Source organism: Thalia democratica, chromosome 9, assembly GCF_965202585.1.
Source record: "Thalia democratica chromosome 9, ktThaDemo2.hap1.1, whole genome shotgun sequence".
In the NCBI taxonomy this organism is placed as follows: domain Eukaryota; kingdom Metazoa; phylum Chordata; class Thaliacea; order Salpida; family Salpidae; genus Thalia; species Thalia democratica.
In genome coordinates, this window is record NC_139173.1 from 27,016,637 (window position 1) to 27,037,636 (window position 21,000).

At 34.6% G+C, this 21,000-nt stretch overlaps 1 protein-coding gene across 2 annotated transcripts in view; it reads left to right on the top strand.

Moving 5' to 3' along the window:
* LOC145843780 (rho GTPase-activating protein 7-like) overlaps positions 1–21,000 on the top strand; it is a 46,378-nt gene that overhangs the window by 21,376 nt on the left and 4,002 nt on the right. The window contains exons 8-15 of one of the 2 annotated variants that reach the window (XM_082951005.1): positions 6,213–6,270; positions 16,072–16,296; positions 16,555–16,902; positions 17,212–17,739; positions 18,019–18,089; positions 18,684–18,875; positions 19,119–19,477; positions 19,775–19,994. In XM_082951005.1, the coding sequence (XP_082807131.1) occupies positions 6,213–6,270; positions 16,072–16,296; positions 16,555–16,902; positions 17,212–17,739; positions 18,019–18,089; positions 18,684–18,875; positions 19,119–19,477; positions 19,775–19,994 (2,001 nt within the window). The remainder of the gene's footprint in view (positions 1–6,212; positions 6,271–16,071; positions 16,297–16,554; positions 16,903–17,211; positions 17,740–18,018; positions 18,090–18,683; positions 18,876–19,118; positions 19,478–19,774; positions 19,995–21,000) is intronic. The other variant, XM_082951006.1, reaches the window with a different exon arrangement.

Consider the following 21,000-nt stretch of genomic DNA (forward strand, 5'->3'; position numbering starts at 1 on the left):
TTTCTGCACGTCCGGTAGCAAGTTGTTATGAGAAGCACTTATATGTCTAAAATAAACAAGTGGAAATGGGTTTAAGCGTTTAATAATTGAAGACAAATTTAAAAAATAGTGTTTAGATTTGCACAACTCAACTAAAATAATTGTGTGTTAAAAATAACTTGTTTACTAGTTTAATATTGTTTTTTCCCACCTTAAGAGTAGTCAAATTCAAAACGGTTTCCATTAAGTATCAGTTACTAAAATCTATAAAAACCTACGTACTAAATTGGAATACGTCAATGTAGCACGCTGACACACTATTAGTCCGTTTTAATCTCCTTAGATCTACGAATAGCTACAATATATGCTCAGCATTAAAATTAGATTTACTAAAACCTCACAAAACTGCTAGTCATGGCGGCAATCTTAATATATTGTTCAAAGGTTAACTTACATAACTAAGTCTAAGTTTATAGATAAAAACAAGTATGAATAAAGCTGTACTAAAGAATGAAGATCAGCCAAAACAAGCTTACGTTAACCTAAAAGTTTTCTATTTACCCAAAATGCTCTTACAACCAACCCAATACAAATACTTTTATTTGCGTTACAATGCCAAAATCCGTGTTGCAAAAAAAAGTGTGTATTAAACCAAACAAATTTCTTGTAAGCCCGAACGTAAAAGCTGATAAGCAGCACACTTAAAAGAAAAACACAAGTTTGCAGAAAGGAGATATGTAATCTACAAAACTTACAGGCAACTTGTGTAGCGAGCAAATTCTTATCTGCTGGTACATAAGCGAGCATGAGTAGCATTACTTCAAAGTCAGCCGCTGCCTCGCTCGCAAACTTTGATGTTTTCGAAAATTCTTTGCAAACTGCTGCTCTGTGCACGAAACCCGCCTGAACCGGCCGTAATTAATAACTGCAGATTATCTTTGTTTTCGCCGTTAAAAATAAGAATGTTTGGCAAATTACGCTGATAACGGCAGCCGCAAATTTAGTTGTACAACACCATGGTTTTTTGATTAAAAAGTAGATTTTTTTCAGATTTTAATTGATTTTTCTTGTTGTGTGAATGTGCTGGGAAAAGTTTTTATTAAATTTTTGGTCACACTGACAAGGTTGATTATATGAAAGACGTTTTAATGAGTTCAGAACTATTTCAAACTTAATTAGTGGGAATTAGCTTAATATTTAATTTTAACTTCACTTGTTTTTCTTTACTTTGGCGAGCTAAAAACAGAAAAAGTTTCTTTATTAAATAATAGTTTAAAACTTTTTATATACTTGTATAAAAGAAATTCAAATCACTATTTAATTGAATATGCCCCATCTAAAGGCAAAACTACAAAAGTAAAAATAAAAACAGCCAAAGTAAAACTTTAATAAATGTAAAAGCTTACCTTTTCATAAAAAAGTCTTTAAACTTAACAAAGTTATATAAATTTTATTCTAATAATAGTAATCATTTAAATAATTCAATATCAAGACTAAAATTTATGATATCTATAAACACAAACACAGCATACTGACTAAAATCAAATCTAGTTTGTATATATTCAATTGTGTTTTATAAAATTACAGAAATTAAAAACATGAAATTTAAAAACAACAAATAACCATTAAAACTAATCTTGAAACTTTTTAAATTTTAAAATTTTATTTGTTCTAAGCATATTTCGATGCTTGAATAATATTTTAAAATAAGCTGTAAGAAATTGTCATGTGTTACATAGTAAAACATTTTCACGTAATGCTGTTGTAATATACTACAATTCATTTCTATATAAAACAATAACACTTTTTGCACTGCTTAAATTTATCGAAAAAAAAGTAAAACAAGGTTTATTGAGCAGTAAAACTTTATTTATTAAGCTATGTACATAAAACAGACTAATTTACCCACAGTAAACCAAATACTAGTTTTATTTCAATGATAATCCGTAATTAATTTCCTTTGATCATTTTTCAATAAAGAGAGTGAGTGCGTTGAAACAAAAAGCCGTTTGGTCGGCCGAAAATCTTACTTTGTGTTTTAAGCCTTTTTATAGCCATAAAATCGAGATTTATGTCTGCAGAGCCTTAGCTATACAACTGTAATGAACTTTCACTGAACCCGTCCACAAAGCTCATTACGTTTTACGAGTGATGTTGTTCGGTTATTAAAGATTAATAAAATGTACCATGTTTGCACAGTGCTGTATGTTTATTGTAAAACCGACTAATCACGACTTTTGACGTCAGTTTTTGAAGTACGTCAACCGTAAAGAATACGGTTACACATTTACAGGCACTAAGGTTGCGGCTACAGAAAGTCGTGTTGAAAGTTCAGCAGTACTGCATTTCGAATTACAATGTTTACATTTGTTTTCTGGTAAGAGCATTGGCGGTTTATGTTGCACTTTCTAATGGCCTGTGCTTGTTAATGCTAAAAAATAAATACTTTAGCTACGTGATATAATCTTGTTTAGCTCCACAATGGTTTTAATTGTTTCAAATGACATTTTACACGGTGTAATTTTACCCAGCGGTTTGAGGTGATAATTGAAAGCATAACTGTCTATTATAGTTCACAATTTTATGAAAAAATGGTAAAACGATTCTGTTTTAAAATTTTCTTTAACTGAGAAAAAAAATGTTTTGAAATAACGGCAAAACTTACAAGTTAAGTTTATAAAAACTATTAAATTTTGAAGAAATTTAAATACTGAACAAAATACTTACACTTATATGATATATTATGTGATAATCATAGACTGAAGTTCAAAAAGACACAAAAAGTCTCCAATTTAAAGTCTTATTTTGGAAAATGATCCAATTTCTAATGGTTACAGTCAATTTGAAAATTGCCAGAGTGTTATAAACCATTTCAACAACAAAAAAAACAGGTTAAATACGAGCTTCTTTCGTTTTACCGTAAAAAGTCTACAAGCCCAAACAGCGAGGACACATATATAAACGTCGCTCAACAAAACCACTCAAAACAAAATCACACCGAAACCGAATCGAGTCGGGATCGTTTGTTTATTTTCGTGTAAACACCCCAGAGCAAAGAAAGTCAAAGTTTGTGCGATGTTCCTAAAACAATACAAACGACCGCCAATCCCGAACACCCCCTGCACCGTGAAATCGTCGGTGCCTATAAATAAAAGGGTTCTCACCTCGTGTACAAAAGAAAATAAATATATATATATGTGTGTGTGTGTATGATAAAACGCGTAAAATAATAAAAAATAAAAAGGCGCAAACAAAAGATGAAAGGGGCTGCGCCGCGCGATATTGATGCGCCGTGTTCGTTTGAACCGACTTCACAACTTCGGTGTGACGTCACAATTCGATAACAAGCCGTGGCCGCTTTTGTAGTCCTTCATGGTGCTAAACAGGAAAGAGAAAATGAGTTTGAGTGTTAACTTGGCCTCCCAATCAACTTTGTTTGTGGTAAACAAGACACCCTTGTAAACAGTTGATGGCCTTATCGTGGTCTGTTTCGATAAAATGTTATAAATTACGATCAACGCAAAAGAGTTGACCTGAGTTTTTGTAAATAAATTTTGATAAAATGCCTCTTAAGTTGCTGTATTTCTTTGGTACACACAAACGAAGGTTTATTTGTAAATACTTGGATTTTTGTAAACGTCAAAAGCACATGGTGTGTATTTGTTGTTTTTATTTTTTCATGATTTTTAGAATAATAGTAATACTTCCAAATTTAAAAATAAAAGAAAGTTAAAATTGTGTTGGCATATGACTGTGAATATTTTTATAGGTTTTTATTATGCTAGTAATACGAGCTTTTAAAAACAAACATAAATGTGTCATGAGGTCTAACTTGTGGGCAATAAAAATGTTGTAAATGTTTGTAAACATGTTTTCATGTTTTTATTACTTTAATAAATATTTAACGTGCAGGGTTGTTCATTTAAAACTTATTTTTACAACTATTTAGTAAAATATAAACTTAAATTATCATACCGTCTTAAAACCTATTTAACAAAATTTCAATCAGTTACTTTAATTTATTACTTAAGATATTAGCTAATTTGCTTTATTTAAACTAATTGCCTAATTTAGCTAAATTAAATACTTCATCTGTGGTACAAAATTGTAAAATTTAAACATTTGTAGTTGAATCCTAGAATGTACGTTTATTATTTTTAGCTTATGCTTATATTTGTTTTTGTTTTGTAGATGTTAATTTTTGTTACAAATTTTCTTATTCTTTTATTATTAAGAATTTCAATGAACTTATTTTGTTTGATTGTAAAAATTAAATTATTAATTTTTCTAAAAGTTTGGTTACTATTATCTAAATTTCAAAAAGGTTTTAAGTTATTTCGAAAATGTAATTAATTACAAAGCATTTTAAAAGATAACAAAACATCAACTAAACTATTTTATTAATTTCCGTTTAAAACTCTTTCAGACAATTAATTAGTTTAATTTAGTTAATCTTCTGTTGGAAAGTCATAAAATTTCCGCTTAACTTTCATTTGAAGTTTTGACAATTAAGTACAATTTTTTTTAATTTAATTTTTACTTTGTCAGTTAAGATTAGGTTCTAAAAATCCATAAATTATAAATAATTAATTAGCTTTAAAGTGAAATCTTTAAAGCAGCTACCACTTTTACCTGTAAAATGCTTTAATGTCATAAACTTGGAACACTTTTAAACAAATTTATGCAAGAGTTAATTCATTTTGCAAACTTAATTAAACTCTGCTTTATTTTACATTAATTAATTACATGATATAAGCTAATTTATAAAAATTCTGAAACATTATCAGAGTAGACTGAAGTTTCAGCTTGTATGCAATATAATGTTTTAAACTTTTTTACAATTTTTACATGATTTTACTACCTAAAAAAATTTCAAACATGCTTTTTATACATTAAAAATAGTAAACTGAATAATTAGAAACACTATTTATCATTGCATGCCATTTACAACTTGTTTAAATCAATTATTTTTGTTTTCAATAATAATTTTTTTTTTGTTACACTAATTAGCTTCACTTAGCTAGTTAAACTTTGAAAATAAATTCTAATGATGTATAAAGTTAACTTGTATAAACTAACAGTTTATTGTTTAATTTTAACAACTACCTTACTTTAGTATATGCATATTTTTCTTTTTGTTCTAAAGTAGTTGTTTTTAATAAATAGTTAGTTAATAAACCAATGCAAAACAGGTTATAAGTTTTTATAATTTCCTTTATACTAAAAGAAACAGTTAATTAAAGTAAAAATTCAAAAAGTAAATTAAGTACTTTTATTAAAAAGTAGAAAAGCTGACTAGAAATAGAGTAGTAAGTTAAATGCAAAATGTATCAACAAAAAAAAAATTGTTAAAACAATTTTATTAGTTTCCGTTCAAGTGCTTTCAAACAATAAATTAGTTTTAATTTACTTAATCTTCAGTTGGAAAGTCATAAAGTTTGGTGATCAAATTTCATTCGAAGCGGTAAACTAATGAAACCTGCAGTTTAAATTTATTCTAAACAAATCGTAAAACAAAAGCTATAAAGTTTTGAACACTTCATTGATCCAAAAATAAAACCTTTAGAGCAGCTAGACAAATGAAAAGCTTTATTGTTAAAAGTTTTTAATGTGTAAAGTTATTTCTTAGACTATTAACTCCTTTTACAACTCAACTTTTTTTATTTATAACTCTATTTTTCTGTAAAGTTAGTTACACATGTTTTTTTATGTAAATTATTTTAAAAATATTTTTGTTTAACATAAAAGTAAAAATCTATAAAAATATTTTAAAAAGAGTTTAACTGTATTTTTAAGTTAGAAAAGGTTATATCTTAAAAACACTTATTTAAGTTTTTAAACAGATAAAAAAACAACAACAACAATAAAATTGTTTTATTAGTTTCCGTTTGAAACGATTTCAAACAGTTAATTAATTTTAATTTACTTAATCTTCTGTTGGAAAGTCATAAAACTTACCGCTCAAATTTCATTCAAAGTCTTAATAATTAAATTAATATTTCTAAATTATTTAGTTCTGCTGTCAAGATTAATTATGTAATAAATTGCAGTACAAAACCTATAAAGCTCTCAACTAATTGATTATTCAAGAAACCTTTTAAGCAGTTAGCTAATGAAAGACTTGTTTGTTCGAAGTTTTAAACCATTTTTTTTAATAACTTATACCTTAAGAAATCAGTATAAACTACAAAATTTTATTAATTATATTTAACATTTTATTTATTACGTCACAGGAGACTGACGGTGCTGAACAAATGCGCGAGCCTCAAGCTGGACAGAAACATATTTGCGGTTGGTTCGATTGTTTTAATTACCTCAATCGTTTTTGCCGCATCATCGTGTTTGTTACGTCACATTGCGCGCGTTTTTGTTTGCGTTTGTCCACAGTGGCTTATCAGAAGCGCATATCCGGTGTGTATAGTAGCAGCTGGAGGGAAATATTTGATGTTGTCCAGACCCCATGTATGACTTGAAGTGACAACTTTTAATTGTAGTAAAGCTTGAAAGTGTTTATTAAGGCATAATATGAAAAGTTTAAATTGTTAAATATTTTAAATATGGGAAACTCGGAGGAAGTATTCGTTAAACTTTGAAAAATTTTGTTCAAGTGCCATTGCATACCTTCCAGCATTTTTTTGTATTAAACCCAAACAGTTTTAAATAACACTTTCTGCCAAAGTAAGCACCTATTTTCCCAGACCCTCAACACCTGTTTTAAGAAGCGCATCCATTGAAAAAAAAAACTCAACCTAAAACAAACAGCCGCAAAATTTTTCACAAAAAAAAAATCAAAACACATGATCCGTATACACTTTATATATTAAATATTTCTCAACACACAGCTAAGCAAACCAAGACTTTCGGAGGCGTCACAATGCGACTTGTTTGTTTAGTCCGAGGCTCAACGTTGATTCACGCTCATCCTATCATCTCACATTCACCTCTCAGCTTGCAGTTTCTTGCCTTCTAAGCACGTTCTTCTCACTGAGCCGCTCACTGCACCTGTTGGGCCAGCTTTAATGCGCTCATGCAAGACCACATGACCGCCTGATCGATCACTTCTTGAACTTAGAATTATCTTGAACTTTTCTGCGTGACACTGAAAATTTACTTGAAATATAGACATGTGCAGTCTCATTTTTCTAGGTGAAATATTTGCCTGCTTATGGCTTGCATACAATAAATTAGTATAATCACTTGATCGATTAACTCTTGAACTTAATTTTTTTTTGAACTTTTTTTTTCGCGTGACACCGAAAATTCCATTTGAAAGTTTAGAAAATTGCAATATTTTAATAGATGATATATTTGCTTTTGAAGACTTGCACTTTGTAAATTTAGTGTAATTTAATGGTCATTTTACCGTGCGAGACCGCCGAATTTGATGGATTATTTAAAAAATAATCTTTCTTTTAATATTTTGTTATGTACCTGCAGAGTTTATAAAAGTCAGTTGAGTTATAACTTTAAATAGTCTAAAATCAATTACAGTAAAATTAAACTTTTGAAAAAAGCTTGTAATTTATAAAAGTTAGTGTAATTTTGTCTAATATTTGCCATGGTCGTCATTAACTTTTGAACTTTTTCGATAAGCATCTAGCTCGCTTAAATTGTTCTCAAATTGTTCCAAACTGTCACATACTTAACCTCTTTGCTAAATTTAAATAAAAAGCTTATTATGCTTTCAACAGAAAGCAGGGTTATGTTTCAAACTTCAAACTTGTTTGAATAACAACAATAAAGCTTTAAAAAGGTTATTAAAAGAAACAAACTGATTAAAGTACATTTTGTGTAAAATTGCCATATAATCTTCTATATTTTCCTTGAAAATTATTTGAGTATTAGCAAACAGTTTATTTTTGTAAAATTATATTCTATGACATAAGCACTACAGGTGCAAAAGAAAAATCTTAAAATAAAAATTAAAACTAGTTTTGATTGTACAGTAAAAACTTGTTTTTCTTTGTACTGCTTAATACAGAAAAAATACCTAAAGAAAAAAAATATCATTATAAGTTTGAAGACCTAAAGTTAATAAATCAAAAATAGTTTTAAGTAAACCTTTGGGATTACTAATAGTAGAAAAAAAATACTTAGAATAGCTTGCAAAGAACTCTAAAGTATACGTTGTTCACTTTTTTAATGAAAAAAAAACAAATGAGTGAGAAGTTTGGGAGTCTCTGAACTTTTCATGCATAAGCTCAGTATAAATTTTTCATTAGTAGATTATTTTAATATATACTCATTTATATTTACTATATTCATTCATTATTACTGTCTCGTTTTAATAAAATGTAATATATAATATTTCAACACTAAATAGTCTTTATACTTATTTATTTCAATACTCATTCATTTTTACTGTCTCCTTATGCCAGTTTTTTGTCATCCAATTCCAAGACGGTTTTTTGCTTGCTCATTGTTATGATAAATCGTTCCATCACCAACCTTTATCATTCCATCTGCCTCAGCATCTAATGTTTTGTCACCATATGCCCTAGCAGCCTGTCGGTCCTACGTAGCTCGCAGAAAAAAATGAAAAGACGTCAAAAGCAAGTCAAAGACACGCGCGCAGATTTCGAAAATATTTCAAAGGCATTTGGAAGACGGCGCACTGTGATGTCATAAGGCGCGTGCATGGCAAAATCGATAGGTTTTTTCTATAAATATTCCTTTTATTTTTGTAACACCGAAGGTTTGGTTACATAAATGCGCTTTTTTTTGTAACTTCTTATTAGATTTTTCAGAGGAAAATATTAGTGTTGAGGTTCTCTGTAAATTATTAATTTTCTAAGCTTTCTTTTTTTTAGTTTTTAGTTTCAGTTACAAAAAGTTAAACTAATTACTTTCATTAAAAAAAGCTAATGCAAGGCATATATAGCGTAAATGTTTTGTTTGTAAAAACCTGAAAGTTTTTTTTTTATAAATCGTTAAGGCAGCTTTAATAAAGAAACTTCAATCACCGCACACAAGACAAGACAAAAAATTTCGCAATTAACTTCAGACTCGGTTAAGAAAACAAATTTTTCGAATATACACAGTCCGTTGAACAAACAATCCACACACAGGCACTCGAAGCCGCGTAAGAATCCACTACAAACGCGCGTAATTATGAGAACCGCAGTCCACTTGAGTCAACATTCAGTGAGAAACTTTCACCGCCGTCGCCTCAATAAGCACTCTGCGGGCAATAATTAAGTTTCAGAAAAAATGTTTAAAAAATGTTTAAGAAATATTTGCAAGGAATGGACAGCAAACCGGTGTGACCTGCCGTTTGCATTTTTCATCACGATGATGGTGTTTACCACGCACCAACCGAATTTTAATATTGGTTATCGCATGCACGTACAGGCAGCATTCTTCCCTTGAGGGTTGCATGAATGTACGAGCAGATAAATTGCTGCCTCGCAATTGAAACATTTGTTGCAAAACACTTCGCCAATTATAACTCGGCTATCGTTGTGAAAAAATTGCAAATTTTGCATCATGATTTTGTTATGTATTAATTTCAGAAAAAGTTTTCAGTATAAAGCACTTATATTTTTAGAGATACAACTCAGTCATACTTCGAGGTAACAACTATCACTCACTCAATTTTTTCTCGGTCAGCTTTTGTTTCTAAACTTTTAATGTTTTCTCCTTATTTGGCCTCATTGCAGCATTGAGACGTCACAAAACAACACAAGGACGGAAGCGTGCATGAAAACAACCATCACGAAAAAAAAAAGAAACAAAATCAAACTGTGCTCGATCAAAACAACTTAGATGGATATCGTCGCCTCGTGACACCGCTTTTACGTGTGGGTGGCCTGTTTTGCAGTGAAAAGTAAAAATAGGTTACAAAGTAGCAGATCTCAACGTGAGGCGGCAGCAAGCACTTAATTTTGTTGTTGCTGCTGCAAAGTTTCGGTTTCAGCGAAAAGTTTCGTTGCGAAAAAGGCGGGCTCGCGTTTGAGGCTACCTTGTTTTAATGTTTTTTATTTCAACATGCTTGTAATTCTGTGCAGTGTATTTCATCAATTTTTTTCGGCACACGCAAATTACACATACATTCAAGCAGGGCTCTCTTAATCCGCGCGAGCTAATTCGTCGCCGCGATAAAAGGGCGCCAACGCCAATACATCAGCCGGCAAAATTAAAACAAAAACACAAGCCTCTGATCGCTCTTCGAAAAATTTTGGGTGGTCCAAAACTAAGTATCAGCTCGATCACCAATTTCAATTTCTGGCCTCGGACAGCCGTAAGAAATACGAGCTTTTTCGATTTTTCACATTTCCCTTCGAGGGCAAAGAGAGCGATTGTGTGTCACGGAAAATTTGTTTATGTAAAACGCCAGCCGAGCTACAAGCTGCAGCGCACAGCTGGTCAAACTTTCTGCCCCCTGCGCGCAGCTTGAAAACATTTCATTCTCGCGTCTCCCGGCAATCGATTGTGTCGTCACGTGTGGCGACGTGAGGTCAGTTGTGACGTCACAATCAAGCTTGTGTCACATTTGCATGCAAGGTAAAAATCTTCCACCTGTGGAAATAAGCTTAATGTATGAAGAGGGGCATCTTCAATTTTTTATCAGACGTGCAGCCGCTGGAGCGTGTCGGCGACGGACAGGAAATGATTACATTTTTGCTGGCCTTTTCCGTCACGGTCGGTTGCGCGCGCGCTGAGTAAAAACAACAAATCCTCTGGCTAATCAGTCAAATGCGCAATTAACAACCGAGGCAGGATCCGGAGTGACGGCTTGATTTTGAACTTGCGCTAATCTTTCTGAGAATTTCCCGCTCTCAGATTCCTTTTCGAACAAAAAGCTTTTATTTTAGTGAGGAGCTACAAAAAGACTTCTGTGCTGAAAAAAGTTGGAATTTTTGTCAAAAACGCTTTTTGAAGCACACTCAATTCTTTGTACGCTGCGTGTTTTCAAAAGGAAGTTCAGCCGTACATTTTTAGAAAAATTCTCCGCAAGTACTCAGAATAAATAATCATTTTCCATTGTTTGATAAAGCAAATTTTATGGCTGGTAGACCTAAAAAAAGCTGCAGATAAAACTCAAACAAAACTTTATTGTTGCCTTTTGCACGGACCAGCCGTTCTTTGGTTTCGCTTAAAACAAACAGCTTTTTCAAAACAGCGTTTGCCCATTAAAAAAAAATCTTACACAAAAGCTGTTTCATACAAAGTTACGGCGCTGAAGCTGTTTGCACTGCAAACTCTATTGTTTTTATTCGGCGCGAGGCCGTCATGCCGTTTTGTTTCAACTGAAAGCACAAAGGCATTTGGCTTCAACAAGACTGCATATTTTTTCTGCATATGCTGAAGCATACGTCCACATACTGCTTAAATCTAGCAAGACATATTTAATTGTTTCAAAGGATTTGGTAAAACATCATAATCCAAAGGCATCTGGCTTCGATTGAGTTACACATTTTTTCTGCATCAAAATATCTCTAGCACACGTCGACAGACTGCTAATAATGCAACATGGCATGTTTTAATTATTTAAAAGTCGGCGTGCTCGTCTGATGTTGCGTATTGAGGTCTCTCTGATGTGACGTCACAGTTCAAAACCGTGCGGTGCGTCGCATTTTGCGGCACGGGGGACAAGACGTGCGCTGCTTAATCGGAAGAAATTAGTCGCGATCAGTTTTTGCAAATTTGTACAACGTAATTTACATACGACTAATTTTTCAATAAAGCTAAATTGCGTTTTGAAAATAAGCACAGGCTAATTGGTACAAGATAAAATGGCTAGGTGTAAAATTCACAAAGGAAACGAGTTACAACTGTTGAAAAAGCACGTTTAAAAGGAAAACGGATTAGCAATTAAGACGGTTTGTGGGCTTAGTTTTGTAAGCGCTGAGTGGAACTTGATTTTTGTCAGAGCTTTGAGCGTAAACTTACGGTTGAAGAGTTCACTTTGAAACGGAAAATCAAAGTCAGCCGATCACTACAAAGCCACTTAAGCTAATAATCATTTCAATTCCGTGTCAAACCAGCTCCAAATTGTTTTTTAAACATCTCCGAAAAGCTGTAAACGTTTGTTTTTGTGCCGATTAAAACGAAATCATCGATACACTTTTCGAGAAAACAGCACAAATTGACTGTAATGTATGCATTTTAAATCACTCTCTCCACAACCAATTCTTTGTGATGTGGCGGCGATTGTGACATTGTGAACGATGGCGTTGACGTCATAAGCAATCCTACCATATGATGAAACGATATATAACGAGCATATATAACACACTCTGTTTATCGAAAAATGAGGCAAAAGATTAAGCCGAAACGAGGCAAAAGATTAAGCAAACGAAGCAGCTTTTTCATCACTTCTTCTGCTAAATTTTCGTAATGCGCCAGATCAATGCATGCAACTGCGAAGCCTTTTTGTAAGTTTGCGCCGCACTGCATGGGAGCCCCGGGGGCGAGGAAACGGTACGAAAATTGTTCGCAGGTCTCTTTATAGTAACCGACCTTATAATGCTGCCGTTTGTTTGTGTGTGGATGCATACGGTAGAAGTTCGCGCTTATCGATTGTGAAAACAAACTCCTTTATTTTCGAACGTGCGCTAGGCTGCCGCCAAAAATATATGCGCATGTTAAGAAAATTGCATAAGAAAAAACATCAGCTGCTGCTATCTCAGTCGCATCTGCGCTGCATTTCACACCCCTTTGTAAAATAAATACCAAGTGAATAAGAAATTTACATATCTCGCACACAATCAACCTGCACCTCTTGTTTTCGTTTCGTCACAATTTCAGCATAATTTCGTGGCTTGTCTCCTTTGTTTTCAAACATGAACAACGCTGCAGCCAAAAACACATATGCATGCATGTTGAGAAAATTATATTAGAAAAAATACCTGCTATCTCAGTCGCATCTCCGTGTTCTTCCACTACATCGCGTCTTGCACCCCTTTTAAAGACAAATACAAAAAACACACATCTCGCCTCGCTTTGTTTTCGTCGCAATTTTCAAGCTCAGTTTTACGGCGTGTCACATTCGCCTTCACAATCGGCTATTATCCCGGATTTTCCACCTCTTTCAATGCGAGCTTTCAACGAGCTTGTTTGTGTGTCCACAGAAGAATGTCACAAGCTTTTACGGCATTTTTATTGCTGCAACTGACACTTAAACAGTCTTAAAGGAATAAAGAAGCTGTTGCCTGAAAGCGCTTTAACTCATGTGGGAATGTAGCGTTTTATCGGCGCTTTATCTGCTTTCGATCGATAAACGCGCAGGCACGGACGGGAGTTTTAATGTGTGTAAGTTTGAATGTTGGTAAGTCAAATTTACAGCGAGGATTTCACAATAAAATTGTTGTCTTGTTGAGAAGTTGTTTTTAAAGGTCCTTTCAGAGGTTTTAGTTGTTTGTAAGAAAAGGTTGAACATTAAAAAATGCTGCCTTAAACTTTTGTTTTATCAGGACTTGATATTTGCACAAAGTATTATAGTTATACCAAAGTTATTAACATTAAAAGTAAAAGTTAAATTTGAAAATTCCGACTTTAACAATATTTAATTTTAGTTTTGCAAAGGTTGAAACTTGGAATAAACAATACACCGTTTCTATAAAAGAATACACTCAAAAGTTTTCTAGTCATAAAATTAACTTAGCCATTCCGATCTTCATTGACAACCACCATTGCATACATAGCCATGCCGAGAGAGAGAGAGAAGAACGAAAAAAAAAAAACGAAAAAGCTACGTGCGCTGATGGCGAAAAAGAGAAAAAGTAATAAAATCAACTGAACCGTACCATGCTGGCTTTTGTTGCCTTCGCCTTATTGTGAATGGAGCTCATTTTGTTGTTAGGCTGCATGCGCAGTGCTGTGTGAGAACTGGCGATTTTGTATGAGAGCACACAATAAGATTGCTTGTTTATGCTGGCACTTGAGCGCAGGCATTAGTTGCGAGTTAGTGCCTCTAATCAGAGAAAAGAAGCTTTGTGAGTGGCGATTTTTGTTGATGGAAGGTGAAAGCGATAGTTTAAGAAATAATTGCTTTGTTTTTTTTTAACAAATCAGAAAGGTTTTAGCCGAAAAGCAGTTTTTTTTGTAATGTAACATAGATTCAACTGTTTATATTATGTTGGTTATGACACTTATATGCTACACATAGATATGAATAATGTTTTGAGTGAGCGATAAGTTAATGGAGAAACGCGGCAGTTAAAACCAACTGCTTTGTTTTTTTCAAGCAGCCTAGAAAAACTTCAACGAGAAAAGAATTCGTCTTTTATAGTTTTTAAGTTGTAAAGTTTTTGTTGTTTTAACTATGCTATGTATTAAATTTAAACCGGTTACATATAAAACGTATTTTTTTTTCAGTAACACGTGAGTAAAACTTTAGAAATATAACTTTATTATTCAATCAGATAGCATTGTCCTGTTTTTCTTGTATCCGTGTTTAAAATATTTAACTGTTTGACTACTAAATACCATTAAAAGCAACCTTTTCCTAATCCGTTATTTTCCATCACAGTTTAAACGTAGTTTCAAAAACATATATATCACTAAATTGAAACACAAACTCCGACAAATTTGTTGACAACAACTTGGAAGCAAACATGGTACTTCCCCAGCATCACAACTCCTTTCCCAGCCACCCCAACACCAGGACCCGGTTCAGCTGCGACGACGCACACCGAAAGGCGGGGGAGTTCCCCTACTCTGGCGCGACCCGCAAGCTGTGCAGGGCCGAGCAGGAGATCGCCCACCGGAGCGTTAAGAGCGACCCTGGCAGCCTGTCGATCCTGATGCGCGCCAGCTTGAAGGACCTCCGTGACGTCATAATAAACACGACCGGCAGCGCCAAGGTGGTCAGGAGGCGGCAGAAGAACCAGCACAACTGCAAGAACAGGACCATCAACCCTCTGTTCGTGTACATGCTCAACCAGACCGGAAGCAAACCTGATAGTGACAGTGATGTCATAATCAATAACGAAAGTGACGTAATAATGACTAGGCAGCCCTCGAGCGCGTCGCTAACGTCGTCGACGGCCAGCCTGTGCTCGGACGGCGTCGAGACGATGACCGTCGTCTCGGACACCTCGACCGTTTGCGGGCCCGAAGAAGTTTCAGAGTCCCAGGCAGCCAATGAGATCTCTCAAAAGGAACTGGATCTGCCAATGGAGCTGCTGTCGATCGACAGCGGCATTTCAGCCGTTCAGGTTTAAAACCCTTAAATTTTTTAGAATTTTTTCAAAGGTTTTTGCAAACTTTTTACCCGCCAGATTATCGTTCGCTCTAAGAAGCCCTTGAAACTTTTTAAGTTTTAAAAACGCAACATTGTGTTGGTGAGAATGATTGCTAGCAGGCCCGCAGTTTAGTCACGCATCGATGCTTCGCGCTGCCTCAATCAATTACCAGCTCGTTAAGAACAAAAATTGAAAAATTTGCAGTTTTTTTAGTGCTTTCAGACCGACAACTTCCTTTTACCACAGATAGGCAATTTTGAAAATAAACAAATTTTATGATTATTGGGCAGAACAGAATAGTTGTTGTGATTTGAATTAGCATAATGTTGTGTTGTAGCAGCGGAAGTTGTGGCAGAAAATAAAAAGTGGCGGATTAGCTTTTTCGCGAACAAAGATTAAGCGGGCCGTGAAAATTTAATGCGGCAAAGCTGTTTTTGTTTGCTACAACTGTTTTTTTTCGCTACTGTGCGCCATGCCACTAACGATTGCAAGTTTCAGTTTGATAATAATTTTTTCGGTTGCTCGATTATGTAAATTTGAGTTGTACTTTGCTAGCTATTTGTACAAGTTGCTAAACCGTACCGGAGAAGATTAAAAAATTACCATGTGAAGCTACCATGTTATTAAAAAGTAAATATTTGCGTCTGATGCACAAACAAAATAGCACAAATACTTTTCACTTAAAACTCTCGACCAACTTTTAATGATCCACCACCACCAGCATTTGATGAGCCACTCTAAACTTTTCAAGTGTTTTCTTTTCAAGGGTTTTCATCGGCCTCGTTGAAATTCCATCGAGCACAAACTTTAATCAAGTTTAAACTGCCATTGTTTTCATTTTAACTGTTTTTCGTTGGCTGCAGCAGCAACTTATATTATTTATTTTCAATTTATTTTTATGCAGAACCAGTCGAGCATGAGGTCGCTGATGACGTCATCGACCAACGTCACGGACTGCGACGAAGTCACGGACGACGACGAGATCGAGTGCGCGATCAGCGAAGCGTGGAAGCTCGACGTCACGAGCGATGACGTCACGAAGGACAAAAAGGCGAGGTGGTCGCGGCTGAACAGCGAGGTTGTGACGTCACAGTCGCCTTTGAACCCCGGCAGCGACGTCGAGTTGAAGGTGAGTTGAACTTGATCGAGATTGAGTTACAAGTTGAACGTTATTTTTTCTAGGAAGAAGCAGTTATGTAACAGTATATTGTACCGAGTACGACAACAATAAGTACAAAACTAAAGTAGCATGAAAATTGATTTGATTTTTTCTTTCAAATAGAAGAAGTTTAATATGTTGAAAATGCAGAAAAATACATTTTTAGTTTGCCTCGAAGAAAACATAGTCTGCTGTTCCCAATCTTTAACTTGACTATTTTTCTAACAGAACTCGCTGTCAGAAGAACAAACCGTCTCGTTGGGCTCTCCCAGCAAACAAAGAAAACCGAAGCCCGACAAGAAGGCCAAAGTGCAGAAGAACGGCAGCTTCTTCAAGAAGGTCGGCTCGGACCTGCGCAAGCTCAAGCAAGGATCTTTCAGGAAGAAGGAGTCGTCGAAGAAGAACCTGCTGAAGATCGGCGACCCGGTGCTGATATCGGGCAAGGAGCGGATGGCCAAGATGAAGTGCGTTTCGATCGAGGAGCCCGCGCTGAGGAGAAAGTCCTCTTCCCCCTCCCTCGTGTCTTCCTCGTCTTCTTCGGGATGCGCGTACAGCGTGAACGGGTTCAGCAGAGACGTGAGTTGAACATTTATATTACTAAAAATTAATTTAACATGTTTCAAATACCTTTTTTAAGATAGATAAACTTTACTTTAAAATGTATTTAAGTTGTTAATTTTTTGAACTTAATTTATTATTTTATTAAAGTTTTTTATCTTTAAGTTGAAGTTTTAGCTTTTAATGTCAAACCAACTTTATTTAGTAAAAAGTTAATCAATTATTTATAGTTTTTTGAGCAACCGAATGGAACTTAAGTCTTTTACACTTTTTGTTTTATTCATTCACAATGCAATAAAACTTTTTAACTAAATTTAATTTTTTTAGAACTCCTTGGAAAACCAAATAAGCTTCAAGCCCGCCAAGCCCCAGCCGCCCATCAAGACCGCCTCCTCCGACAGCCTCTTCCTCACACCCTCCACCCACGTGCCCGGTACTTTCCCCATGTCGATACGCAACAACGACTCCTCACCGGGGTCCTCGTCGAGACACGAGTCAACTTCCTCTTCCTCCTCCTCCTCCGATGCCGCCGCCGTCCACGACAGGAAGAAGCAGCTGACCAGGCCGGTGAGCATCTACGACAACCTGCTCACCGACAACCACGACGACCTGCTGAAGCTCTTGAGGGCGCAGGACGACTTTCACAAGAGGGGTAAGTCCCGCGGTGATTCGGATTCTTCGTCGGACGTGCTGTGGGACTACGACCAGATAGTAGACGTGTCCAACTCGCTGCAGAGCATGATCGAGTCTTGGGAGGTTGACCTGGGGGTGAGTGAGGAGGACGCGGGCGCGAAGAGGTTCCCGAAGAAGGCGTTCAAGACGCAGCAGCTTCCGTCTTACAGGAAAATAAGCGAGGTAAGTGATTGATTTTTTTTTTGTTTAGTTTATTTTAAATGATGTTTTCAGTTTAGAATTTAAAGTGTCGGAAAATACAGAAAGTATTAACTTTAATCAAAATTATTTTAATGTAACTGAAAATCAGCAGAGTGAGGAACTAATTTATATAAAGTTTTAACTTAACTTTATCTTACTTTTTTTTATAAGATGATAAATACAAAAAAATCTATTCAATACAGAAACTACAGTTTTTCCATATTTTTAAGTTTTTTTTCATTTTGATTTCACTCTGAACAGGACAATCACAATTCAAAGGTCCAAGAAAACGTTTGCTCGACGGAAGAAAACAAAAGCTTAAAACAAAACAGGTTTGTTGTTTGTTTTTAACACTGTGTTATGATAAACATGTTTGATTTTACAAGAAGTGAACAAAATAAAAAACATAAAGTCCAAAACAAGTATTTTACAAGGTTATAAAATTTTTCTTTTACGAGCCCTGTGACGCAATAGAAATTTTTTTATGACTGTACGACCGGTTGCTTTGCGTCGCAAGGGAAAACATTTCACATGATTCATTTTCAACCGACTACACTACACACGAAACAGTCGAAATCAAACGGTTATAAAACTTCCATAACAATGAAATACGCAGCAATGTATAGTGCTTGAATTGCTTTTAATCGATTTTTCAATTAGAACAAAAGCGCATGATTGAAATGCAGGAAAAAATCGTTTAAACTTTACGACGTGTAATGACCGCAAAGTGCGTTGCTGCTTTTAAACGCTTTTAGAAGCCATTAGCAAAAATGTTTTATTTTAAAGTTCCGTGTGGTCCCGTGTTTGTTTAGCTTGATCTTTCGAGCGTTAAGACAACAGCTGATCACTCAGCTAATTACTACCAGGGGGGATTATTCACCGTGTGTGTGATGGGCGAACTTTATTAACCATTTAAATGATTTCAGCAGGTCCCAGTTCGCTTGGAAGTCATTCAGAACGGAGCAGGGTTCAACGGAAGGTGGCAGGCAGGAGAACCTGGAGTACATCCACCAGTTGTCGGTGGGTCAGTTGATGATGTTGAGGAGGTTGTCGATGCTGAAGCTGACGGCGCTGATGGAAAGCTACGCGCTGCCCAACAGCAAGAATACTGGCAGCTGGTACGTTGTTTGTACTTGAGAAAAATAATTTTTATTATATTTTTTAATTAAAGATAATAAATATAATGACAAATAAAAACCAGTTTGTTAAAAACAACAATATAATAGAATCCAAAAAGTCTAAGTTTTGAATGAAAAACTATATCTTAAAACGCATTATTAACTTTGTTAAAATATTGTTCAAACAATTAATTCTATTTTACCCGTTGTGACGTCACAATTTAATTATTTTTCATTGCACAGGTCCATGCCTCGATTCATCCGCAAGGTGAAGAGCCCCGACTACAAGGACAAGTCGGTTTTCGGGGTTCCCCTTTTGAACAACGTCCGCAACACCGGCCACCCCCTCCCAATGTGCATACGGGACGCCATAAACTACCTGCTAGCGAACGCCGTTTCGTTGAAGGGGATTTTCCGAAAACCGGGAGTGAGGTCGAGGATAGCGAAGCTTAGGACGGGGTGTGAATCAACTGGCGTGTTCACGATGCATGACGACTGCACGCCCTATGACGTGGCAGACATGGTCAAGCAGTACTACCGGGACTTACCCGATTCGTTGATGACGTCGAAGATGAACGAGACCTTCATCGGAATATTCAAACGTTGGTTTTTTTTTAATTTTGTTGGCTTTTACAAAAGCATTAAAACGATTTGCATAGTTTTCTAGACATACAGAGCAGTTTTTAATAAACCTCACACAAAGCAAAAACTACTTGTAACAAAAGCTATTTAGCTTTATTAGAAAAGTCTTTTTTACTTTTTAAAACTTGATTAAATTCAAAATTGCTTTGACTATTGAGTTTTATTCAAATCAGTTACAACCTTTAAAAACATCTGTTTTTATTTTACATTTTCATTTGATTACATTTACTTTAATATTTTTTCCTTTTTCTACCCAGACGTGCCGGAGAACCTGAGGCTGCAGACGCTGCAAGCCGCCCTGATGCTCCTCCCCGACGAGAACAGGGAGGCGCTGATGACGCTGCTGTGCTTCCTCTCCGAAGTGTCGTTGCGTCACGACGACAACCAGATGACGTCATCGAACCTGGCCACGTGCTTCGCCCCGTCCCTGTTCTGCCTGCAGGTGAGCAGGGTGGCCGCCAGCACCGTTTCTCCCAAGTAAGTTGAGTTGTTGGTTTATGACGTCATCAATACATTTGTTTGGTTGAAATTGTTGATTTGATAAAAAATGCATTTTATTTTGAGTGAATTAGATTTTTAAAAATGTTAAATTTTATAATATGATTAAATTTATTAAAAATTTAAATCGTTTCTCCTAAGTAAATTTAAATTTGTTAAAAAAAAATTACTTTTTATTGTTAAATGTGTGTTTATGCTTCAGTTTTTGTTTTACAAGCAGTAAAAAAGTTATTGGATTAATAAAGTTTAAAGTTCTTTGGGTTTTCAAGTTTCCATTATGAGCCAGTTTTTTGAAGTCTTTTGTTGTTTTTACAAATACAAATTTCTCCTTTTCTTTCATATTAAGTAGACGCTTGTATTGCGGGATTTACATGATTTAATCAAAATATATTTCCAAGTCGGTAATTTCTGTTTTTATAATTTTTTAATCATTAAAGAATTTTGAGAAAGTTAAGTTCTAATCTTTTAAAACTTTAAATTTCAATTTTTGTTTTTTTAACTTACTAAGTAAATATTGTATTCTTAATATTGTACTAAAGTAAAAGTAAACACTTTTTAATATAAGCTATTAAATTTTAAAAAATACAGTTGAAAACATTTCGTTTTTATTAAAAGCCATTTTATACAAAATATTTTTCCCAAAACAGTCAGACTACAAATTCTAGCTTGTGTGGATATATCCTCTTCGTACAAAGTTTTGTTTTCACTTAACTCCTGGTTCAAAAAAATGATTTATAACTTCCTGTTGCTTTCAATTTTTTCTATATAATCCTGTTAATCTTTGAAAAACTTACACTTCTTTTAAAATTGATTATGCAAAGTGCGTAAGAGCATCGATTGATCGATTAACAGTTTTCAACTCAATTGTGATGTCAGCTTGAACTTTAAATGCATGCGTAGTATAGTAAAGCTTTATAAATTTTCTTGTAACCTATTTCCTATTGTTTTGTGTTATCCTTTTAAACTTTATATAAAAACATGTATT